This window comes from Acomys russatus, chromosome 11 (assembly GCF_903995435.1).
Source record: "Acomys russatus chromosome 11, mAcoRus1.1, whole genome shotgun sequence".
Taxonomy (NCBI): domain Eukaryota; kingdom Metazoa; phylum Chordata; class Mammalia; order Rodentia; family Muridae; genus Acomys; species Acomys russatus.
Window position 1 is genome coordinate 39370856 of NC_067147.1, and position 10717 is coordinate 39381572.

The following is a 10717-nucleotide window of genomic DNA, read 5'->3' on the forward strand; positions in this document are numbered from 1 at the left end:
GGCTTAAGTGAGGTGTCTGACTGCAACATGCATGCATTGCGTTCAGTCACAACAAGCTGCAATGAGAACTGTCCGTGTGGAAAGGCCTATTCGAGTCTTGAGTGAGGGAACCTAACTGGTGGAGAGTGAACTAGCTAGGTAACTGGTGTGCTTTTCTTTGCCTTTGGCTAAAGACTGCCCACACATCTCTGTCCCCGCACATGACTGGTGTGATTGCCTCAGGCCTGGTTTCCTTACTTGTCTTTCTCATTTGTCCCTAATCGCTTGGTAGCGAGCTAGAAGACTGGACTCTGCCCAGGGTGGCTCTCTGTGAAAGTGGCTTATTCTGGCCACTGGAGAAAGAGATGACTGGAAAGTGGCACCAGTCTGTTTCCTGCCCCTCAAAACACCATCATGAATAAGGTGGCCAAAAGAAGTTGCTGTAGTGAGTGCAACTCCACCCAGAGGGCCAGGCCCTTGTCCAGGCGCTCCAATGAACGGAGACGCTTCATTCTGTTACCAGAGTGCACATGTGTCCTGTTTCAGCAAAAGTAAAACTGTCATTTACAAAGGTCAGTCTGTATCCTAAGCATTTTAATAAAAAGCTAAAATGAACTTGCTTCCTTTTTTTTTTTTTTGTCATTGATTCAGAGTGAACATGCAGTGTTATCTTTGTTGGGAGGAAAAGCAAAAGTTCTTTCTTACACACAGGAAAGGACATTTAAAGTGAACTGAGTCTTGAATTGCTGACAAGATAAAAGACAAGATAAAAAAGGCTGGGCACTAGTAGTAACAAATGCAGCACTGTTTTTGTTTGGTTGGTTCTTGGTTTTTTTGAGACAGGGTTTCTATGAGTAGCCTTGGCTGTCCTGGACTTGCTTTGTAGACCAGGCTGGCTTCGAACTCATTGACCCGCCTGCCTCTGCATCCCGAGTGCTGGGTGGGATTAAAGGTGTGCGCCACCACGTCTGGTTCCAAATGCAGTACTGTTGAGCATCTTGGGCCATGCTCTGGGCCAGAGGTTAGTAGAATGCTAATGACTACCTGAACATACCAACTAGCAGAGTCCTCAATCCGTAGCACTGGAGTGGATTGTTTCTGAGCCACACTTGGCAAAACAAGTTTGATTGTTCAATTTACAGTTGCTTATGGAAAGCACCAGAAGACAGAACAAAATCTAAAACAGGTTCTTTAAGACCAAGGATCATGCTGGATGTGTCCTGTGGTCACCATAACAGCAGAAGGAGACTGGCTCTGTGGGTGAAGCGTGTGTTTGCTGGGGGCAGAAAGGGACTTGAGTCAGAGTGAGTGCAGGACTGAGCCTCAGTGCTAATTGCTGCTGGCTGACTTGGGACTTGTGTATGGTGATACTCCCTAAACAGGAAAACTTGGTAAGAACAATTGGGTTCTAGAGAGAAAGCTGTTTTGTTGTTTTCTTTTCAGAGACAGGGTTTTGCTGTGTAGTGTTGGCTGTCCTGGACTCGTTTTGTAGATCAGACTGGCCTGGAACCCACAGCGATCTGCCTGCCTCTGCCTCCCGAGTGCTGGGATTAGAGTTGTGTGCTGTCATACCCTGCAAGAGAAAGTCTTAATTGCCAGGAAGGTGGGAGAAGGTAGATATGTGGTCATCTGTGAGTGCAAACCAGGACTGCTCTGGGCAGGCTGCTTCATTCCAGTTCTGCCCTGGACCATTCCCTTTTTACATTGGTTTGTGTCACCAGGAGCAGTGGAAGCAGTCGGTGTGCTGGCTGGGGAGGCAACACCACAGTGTAAATTTTATTCAGAGAAGTAATGTAACAAAACAGCACCTGGGTTATATTTCATTAATGCTCACCGGTATGCTAGAAGTCTTACTAAGTATTAGTGCTTATTTTAGTGATTCAAACATCCCTTTAAATGGGTGGGGGGTGGTTCATGAAATCTTGCCAAATCTTACCTGTTCACACTCACCTGTCCTCAGACAGCTTGGAAAGTAGAGAAATGTTTTTATGTGTATGTGTGTTTGCTTGCCTGAGTCATAAGTGCAGAAATCAGCAGATGCCAGAAGAGGGTGTTGGACACTCTGGAACTGTAATTACAAGCAATTTTAAGGATCCATGTGGGTACTGGGACCCAGTCTAGCATCCGTGGTAAGAGCAGTAACGGCTCTTAACTGCTGAGCTCTGTCCAGTCTTATTTTTACACTTGTAAATGGTGGGGGAGCACACTTTTGTGGTAGGAGTTGTGTATGAAGTTGAAATGTATGAGACTGTTTGGGTTGTGTGCTGAGTATTTGGAGGTGAAGATTGCATAGCCCACAAAACCTGAACTATTTTTATTCTGGACTTTCAAAGTCAAAGTATTTGTTCCCTGATCTAACATAAACCCTCAATGGTGGTTAAAAATGTCATGTGAAATATGCATGCAAGGATGGTTAAATAATTTAACCCATGGCTAGAGTAAAATTGTAATCCCCAGACTCTAGAGAGACTGTAGGCAGAAGAGTTGTTGAAGGTCGATGCCATTGTGGACCCAAAAAGCAGGACCCTGTCTCAAAACAATTCTAAAAACTAGATTGGTGGTGTGTGAATCATTAACTGTCCTGGGAGTAATTTTGTGAGTCGTGTGCCCCCTAGTGGACTGTTGTAGGATTTACTTTAAAATTTCAAAGTGCCCTGCGTTTGGGAGATAGACTGGCGTTTGGGAGATAGACTGGTGGATCCCTGAGTTCGAGGACAGCTGCTATACAGATCGAGTTACAGGACAGCTAGAGCTACACAGAAAAACCCTATCTCGGGAAGAAAAAAAAAAAAAAAAACATACCCCAAAGTAGATATTGAATCAACCAACGGTTCCTTTGGCCTATATTGTCCCAGGGTCAGGGTTAGGGGCGGCGGTTGCTTAACCTGCAGAGACTGTGGGGTCCAGTTATATGCCGGCCAGGGTCGAGATTCATCTGAGGAATGCCGTCCTCTTTGGTCTCCGTCGCCTAGGAGGTTCCTCCTGACCCCCAGAACCCAAGGGCCCCAAGTTGGATACACTGGAGGGCGGGGAAAAGAGGATTAGCATCAGTAGCCAATCCGGATTCGGCGTTATGCCCAGCCAATTGGGGCGGTCGCCTGTGGGTTTAGCCAATCAGGCTCGGTGAGGAGATTTGAGTCAACGCTTGCGCCAGTCGCCCTCAAGTGACAGCTGCTTTGTGCGACGTCTTGTGGAGGCCATGGGGCGGCAGTGGGGACCCTCCATGAGGGTGGCAGAGCAGGCTGGCTGCGTGGTGAGCGCCTCGCGGGCCGGGCAGCCGGACACGGGCTCGTGGAGTTGCAGCGGGGTGATCCTGAGCCGCAGTCCAGGCCTGGTGCTGTGCCACGGGGGCATCTTCACTCCTTTCCTGCGGAAGGGCAGCGCGGCGCTCACCCAGACGGGCGCCGCCTTCCTGCCCGGCGACAGTTGCAGCGATGATCTGCGCCTGCACGTGCAGTGGGGACCCACGGCTGCCAGCCCCGCGGGCCGCGCAGAGCAGGAACTCCCGGGGCTGTGCACGCCTCAGTGCGCAAGCCTGGGCCTCGAACCCGGCGTCCCGAGCCACGCTCGCTCGCGATCTCTGCAGCCACCGCGGCCAGCGCAGCTGCTGTTGCTGCTCAGCTGCCCAGCCTTCCGCTCCCACTTCGCGCGGCTCTTCGGAGCCGAAGCGGCCGAACAGTGGCACTTCGTGAGCTCGGCGCCCGACGACGTGGTGTCGGAGGAGGAGGAGGAGGACCAGCTGCGCGCGCTAGGCTGGTTCGCGCTGCTGCGAGTGCAGAGGGGCGCGGCGGAGGAGGAGAGGCGCGGCCCGCCGTTGACAGTGGCACCGCTGGGGGCCGTGGCCAAGGGCGCACCGCTGCTAGCCTGCGGCTCTCCATTTGGCGCCTTCTGCCCGGACATCTTCCTCAACACGCTGAGCCGCGGCGTGCTCAGCAACGCAGCCGGGCCGCTGTTGCTCACCGACGCGCGCTGCCTGCCAGGCACGGAAGGCGGCGGAGTGTTCGCGGCGCGACCTGCGGGCGCGCTGGTGGCGCTGGTGGCCGCGCCGCTCTGCTGGAAGGCCCGCGAGTGGGTGGGCCTCACGTTGCTTTGCGCTGCCGCCCCCCTGCTCCAAGTTGCCCGATCCGCGCTTGCCCGCCTGCACCCGGGCTCGGCCTCTCTGTCGGTGCTGCTGCCGCCCGAAGTGGGCGCGCCACGGGGCCCGCCCCTGCGAGACCTCGGACCCCCGTGGGCAGCCTCCGCCGTGCTGGTGGAGTGTGGTACTGTCTGGGGCTCTGGAGTGGCCGTGGCACCTCGCCTGGTGGTGACCTGCCGTCATGTGGCTCCCCGGGAAGCAGCCAGGGTCCTGATACACTCGGCCACTCCCAAGTAAGGCTCAGGGCTGCCTCCCCTTGGCAGCCCTTGGCAGTCGAGGCTCTTTGGGGGAGGGGGCACTCTTAAGGCCTATAGAGACTGTTAAGGGACTTTGGTTCATTTTTGACAACCAGGACCCCAGTGAGGGGATTTGGACCTCTTGGTAGGCCCAGTGAAACTTGAGCAAATTGCCAGGCCCAAGCAATATAAAGCGGGGGACCCGTGGGATTACGGGCAGGTAGGAATGGGTGCCTTTGAGCCCTTCAGCTAGCCCGAAACTCTTTGGGCAGCGCCTCTGCCTCTTAGCTTTGCAGTTTAGGCCCCATTAAAGCCTTTTGGCCAGAGAAGGCCCTGAGGTGATGAGAAGGCCCCGAGGTGATGAGAAAGCCTACCCAGTGAGGGCCCCCTTAGCCTCACCACAGTTGCTTTGTCACCTGAGGATGAGTGAGTGGTTGAAGGTCTTCCTAATTAGACAGTAGTTCTGAACAGCGAGAGTGACCCCAGAGTGCAGCTAGGTAAAGGACTTTAGACAGCTTAGTCCCTCTGTGAAGAGAAACACCTTTACCCTCTTTTTCTGGCTCTGGCAGTGGGCCAGTGGCCTTGGCTCCCTGGTATGGTTCATATGTGTCCTCTGTAGCCTCAGGTGCTTGAGTTAGAACAAAGTAGCACCTTGGCTTTAAGCCAGGCCCTTGCCTAACTATCAGCCCAGGCCTTCCTGAACTTCTAAGGTTAGCCCTTATGCTAGTCCAGCCTAGCGTCGTCAGAGGCCCCAGCGGCAGCAAACTGAACAGTTAGACAGTGAAGACAATGGTTGCCTGAGGTGTGACCCCCAACTCCCCCCGCACTCTCCCCTTGACTACTGATCTTAAGGAAAAATCACCATACTTCCCGGAAGTGGCTGTACTGCAGAAGTAGGTGCAAGTAGGTACCCCTGTGTCTGGTCTACACAGGAAGTTCCAGTACAGCTAGGGTTATGGAGAGAGACCCATCTCAAAACAAAACAAAGCACCCTGCTCCATGCCTGCCCACGAGTGAAGCAGTAGAAATGCCTAGTAGGTCTGCCCTGGCGCCTTATTGTTGGCTCTGTGACCTTTGGCAGGACCGCTCATCCCCTCAGCCTGAGATGCACCATCTAGTGCCTTGTTGGTAGGCTTAAGAGAAGGTGACACAGTATCCATAAGCATCAACAGGGCCTGGTCACAGCACTCACTAGGTTATGATAAAGCACATACCGCTTTGCACAGAAATGTGCTACAGTCTGTAAAGCACATTTGTTAAGTGTTTCTGGGATGACATTTACACCTATATATTCTGATATATATAATATATATATATACATATACATTTTTATTGTTTGGTCTTTTGAGACAGGGTTTCTCTATATAACAGCCCTGGCTCTCCTGGACTCACTTTGTAGACTAGGCTAGCCTCAAACTCACAGAGATCTGCCTGCTTCTGCCTCCCAAGTGCTAGGATTAAAAAAAAAAAAGTGTGCGCCACAATAACCAGCCTATTCCATGACTTTTACTCTCTTGCATTGGTCTCTCACCAGTGCCAAGGCATTAGAAGGCTGGTTTGTCACTTGTTTCCTGTGTCCCCAGGGATGTGGCAATCTGGGGGCGAGTGGTGTTTGCCACTCAGGAGGCCTCTCCATATGACATAGCAGTGGTGAGCCTGGAAGAGGACCTGAATGGTGTCCCCACGCCTGTCCCCGCTGAGCACTTCCATGAAGGTAAAGGACAAAGGGTCCGATGTGAATGAGGGCCAGGCTGGACCCCAGGCAGGAGTCAGTGTTGACGTTAACCATGCCAGGCCCATTAGCCAGCTCCTTTCCCCGTCCCTGCTTTGGTAGAGATTTTGGGTTCTTACTGGCCACTTCCCTGTGTATCAAGGCACCCCAAGTACTGAGCCAAGTGGATACGCTGATGAGGGCCTGCAGCAGTGTGCTGTGGGGAACTGTGGGCCTTGGAAGCTCCAGTGGCATGATTTAGGTGGAAGTCGGATCCTGCTACATAAGTGCAGGTGGATGTCTTCCCGCACGCCTCTATTTTTTATGTTTTGAGACAGGGTCTTAAGTAGCCCGGCTAGCTGTAAATACCTCACATGGCCAAGGATAGCCATGACTTCTGATCCTCCTGCCTCTTCCTCGTCAGTACTGGGATTCCAAGTGTGCTATCACACTCGATTTATGGGATGCTGGGGATTCAACTAAGGGTTTGTGCATGCTAGGCAAGCACCCCACCAACTGAAGTGCATCTCCAGCCCCAAATATTCCACTTCATAGGGTGACAAAAAAGAGAGAGGCCCTATGGAGTATCGTCTCTCCCCTGTAGCTGGTGGCCTTAGATACGTAACTGCCCCCTCCCCCGCCCCGGTTTGCAACTTAGTCACATGGGGCTGCTGGGCCCTCTGGTGAGGACTCGGTAAGATGTGCCTTGTTCCTTCACAGCACTTGGAGAAGGAAGGTGGGGCTACCTACAGCCAAGCCCCCCACATGTCTTCACCAAGAGATTTGGTCCCAGAGAGAGATGAATATTAGTTACACATGTGAGCTAGGTGACAAGAGGCTAAAAAGTGACTACCCTGGTTAGCAAAGGAGTGAGGACGGGCACCTGCCTGATGCTCCTGGACAGTGGTTGGGCACCTGCAACTGGGATCACAAAAAGTTTAGCATCTCCTTGCAGGATTCCTGAGGAAGATGCCTAGGAGAGCGGGGAGGGGGTGAGCGGGAGCTCAAAAGGGAGAGTGCTAGACCTTTGGAAGTGAGTGTGGTAGAATGGAGGTCCCCAGCTTCTTCCCTTCCCTCTCTGGCAGGTGAGCCCGTCAGTGTGGTGGGCTTTGGCGTCTTCGGCCAGGCCTGTGGGCCCTCGGTGACCTCAGGCATCCTGTCAGCCGTGGTGCGTGTGGATGACACCCCAGTGATGCTGCAGACCACATGTGCCGTGCATGGCGGCTCCAGCGGAGGACCCCTCTTCTCCACACGCTCAGGGGACCTCTTGGGTAACTAGTTCCTTTCACAGTCTCTTTGCTGTTGGGGGCATGATCCTGCCAGTGGTACCCTGCATCCATCTTGGGAGGCCCTTCTGGGATGACAATGGACCTTGTGCCCTGCGCCTCTGAGAAGAGGGGAGGATGCTGAGCTGGGAGGGGGCAGAGCTAGGCCAGTTGGTTCTGGCCACTGCTGTGACCTTAGGTAAGTCACTAAATCTCATTCTGTCTATGAAATGTAGAAAGTGGGTTAGTCTGAGGGTCACAAACTCAGAAGTCTACAGAGCTGGACTTGTGAAGTCATGACTGAGTGTGGAGACGGCATGGTGGAGGGCAAGGCAGGGGTCAGCGGGCAGACACTGCTTAACTCAACAGGCTGTGACTGCAAGGCCGAGTGATGACCCAGGATGTCTCATGAAGAGAGGGGCCTGTCCAATCTTTGTTTTATTTTGAGACTTTGAGGCAGGGTCTCATGCTGTCTGGGCTGGCTTTGAATTTTCTTGTTTCTACCTCCCAACTATTAGACTTACAGGCACCATCACTTTTGTTGTTGTTGTTTTGTTTTTGTTTTTTTTCAAGACAGGGTTTCTCTGTGTAGCCTTGGCTGTCCTGGATTCATTTTCTAGACCAGGCTGGCTTGGAACTCACAGAGATCTGCCTGCCTCTGTCTCCCAAGTGCTGGGATTACAGGTGTGTGCCACCATACCCAGCTCCCACCACTAATTTTTAAGCTTTGGTGATGAATTCAGGATTTAAAAAAACAAAACAGAAAACAGAGTTGGAAGAGCATTTTGCCCTGGGTTTGATCTGTAGCACCAAAATAAACCAATGAAGGAGCAGAACCACCAAACTGGAATCTTGTTTCATTAGCGTGGCAAACAGCCTCCACAGGGAGCATCCCAGTTGTGTGTCTAGCACTGCTCCACCCCTGCTGGCCACTGTTATTGCCACCTTTTGTCTCCTACAATGATAAACCTTACTCTTGGCAGTCCATATGCATTTATTTATTTATTTATTTTATATTTAACTGGATTTCTCTGTATATAAGACCCCTGGCTGTCCCTGGACTCGCTCTGTAGGTCAGGCTGGCCTCAAACTCACAGAGGTCTGCCTGCCTCTGCCTCCCAAGTGCACCACCATTGTCTGTTTTTTTTTTTTTTTTTTTTTTGGTTTTTTTGTTTTTTGTTTTTTTTGTTTTTTTTTTTTTTTTGGAGACAGGGTTCCTCTGTCATGTACCTTTGCCTGTCCTAGAACTCCCTATGTAGAACTGATTGGCCTTGAACTCACAAAGATCTGCCCGCCTCTGCCTCCCCAGCACTGTGATTAAAGGCATGGGCCACCAAGCCCAGCTAGGTGTGCATTTATTTTAAGCTCTAGTGTACAGTTAAAAATCAGCTTTAGAATTGCAAACCCACCTCCCTGTGAGCCACAACTCCAGCAAGTGTCTGAGCCCCTGTGGGCAGGTTCTTTTTCTTCCTTTAAGGTCCAGGTAGGTCTTGAACTCTGAGTAGTTCTCCTGACTTCGCCTTTTGAATACTGGGATTACAGAGACAAGCCATCACAGCTAGCTTTTTTTTTTTTTTTTTTAAGCTTAAAAAAAAAATTAAGGTGGGCAGTGGTGGTGCATGCCTTTAATCCCAGCTCTAAGGAGGCAGAGGCAGGTGGAACTTTGAGTTACGAGTCCAGCCTGGACTACAGAGCATGTTCCAGGACAGACAGGGCTACACAGAGAAATCCTGTCTCAGAAAAACAGAACAGTATTGAAAAAAATTAGGATGCCTATCACCTGTGGAGGCAAGAAAAGGGGCATAAGAACCTTGAGTTAGAGTTACAAGTGGTTGTGAGCCACCATGTGGTTGCTGGGAGCCTGCTTTCCTACAGCACCTCACGACCACTAGCCCAGGGGAGACACCACCCACAATGAGCTGAGCCGCCCTATATCCATTGTCAGTCAAGACAACCCACCACAGGCCCGTGTAACGAGGGCGTGGTTTCAGTTGTGGCTCACTTTTCCAAAATGACTCGTTTGTGCCAAGTTGACATAAAGCAGGCCAGCAAAGCAATGGGAGCCTGGCTCACTTTTTCACCCTTTGGTGCCTTTGGTGGTTTTAAAGGCCTTTGCAACAGGCCATGGGAACGCACACTGAATCCTGTGCCCTTTGGGATGAGAGAGATGACCAAAGAAGAGAGCTAAGCTGTGTGGACGGTGCTGGGCAGTGGGTGAGGTCTGAGGGAGCAGAAGCTATGGCAGGGAGCTCAGCACCTGTCACTGAGGGTTTCCAAACTCCCAGAGGGCCCCCCAGGTCTCCCTCAAGGAAGGCCGTCCCTGGGCCACAGACACCCCATCTACCGCTTCCTAGCCTTGTTTTTCTCACTCCAACAGGCATCATTGCCAGCAACACGCGGGACAACAACACGGGGGCCACATACCCGCACCTGAACTTCAGCATTCCCATCACTGTGCTCCAATCAGCCCTGAAGCAGTATGGTCAGTCTGGCGACCTGTGTGGCCTTCGGAAGCTGGACCATGCCACTGACCCTGTCAGGGTGGTGTGGCGGCTGCAGCGGCCCCTGCCTGAAGCGCCACGAAGCAAGCTCTGAGCCTGTCTCCCTTCCAGGGAAAAGGCAGACAACTCTATGACCGTGAGCAGTATGTCGATGTGACAGCTGTGACACCTCAGTCACCTGCCAGGGCACAGCCCAAGCCACCTCTTCATCTTCATCCACTTGACTGTCCAGGTACAAAGTCCTGTGCAGCCCTGTGGGTCTACTTTGGGGTGCTTACTTGAGCCTGTCTCATCTGTTTCCCAGAACTAGCTCAGCAGTATCAATGTTCCGTCTGGGGGCGCTGGTCCATCGGGCAGATGCTGCTGGAAAGAGTGGCCCAAGCCTGGTTTGGCATCTCTCCACCTGACAGCCCCTGGCCAGGGCTCTTCCCGGATACTCTCTGTACTGCCCTTGGAAGCCCAGAGCCCCAGCAGCCAGTAACAGGAGTGGCTTCCTATTGTCACACGAATACACAGGCAAATCCCTGAGAGCCACCTGGGCCTTCATTCTGACACAGTGCCTTCATTTTCTAGCCTAGAGCCTGGGACTCAGGGGTGGGGGTGGGGGTGGTTGGGTGGGGGCTTGCAGGTGGTGTGTGAGATGGGAGCCGGGGAATAAACAGTCTGGCCTCACTTCTGTATATTGGCTGCTTTTCCTTAAAAGCACAGTGGCAAGGAAACCTGCTCTTTTGCTTTGCTTCCCAGCTTTTTCTCTGCCAGCCTGGCCCAAAGCTGCACTCATCCATGCTGACCATGCCTGTGGGTCCTGGAAAGTGCTGGCCTGGCCTGGCAGTGAGTGTGTACAGAATGTCCTCAGAGTGCAGAGGTCCAAAATGGGCCTCAGGTGTGGA

The 10717-nt window shown here is 52.3% G+C and overlaps 1 protein-coding gene across 1 annotated transcript; it reads left to right on the forward strand.

Annotated features, from left to right (window-relative positions):
• Positions 1-3112: 3112 nt before the first annotated feature.
• Positions 3113-10394, forward strand: Tysnd1 (trypsin like peroxisomal matrix peptidase 1). The gene is made up of 4 exons (XM_051153120.1): positions 3113-4347; positions 5934-6064; positions 7147-7332; positions 9704-10394. Exons 1-4 carry the CDS (start codon positions 3179-3181, stop codon positions 9919-9921), a joined length of 1704 nt encoding a protein of 567 aa, XP_051009077.1. The 5' UTR covers positions 3113-3178; the 3' UTR covers positions 9922-10394.
• Positions 10395-10717: the final 323 nt, after the last annotated feature.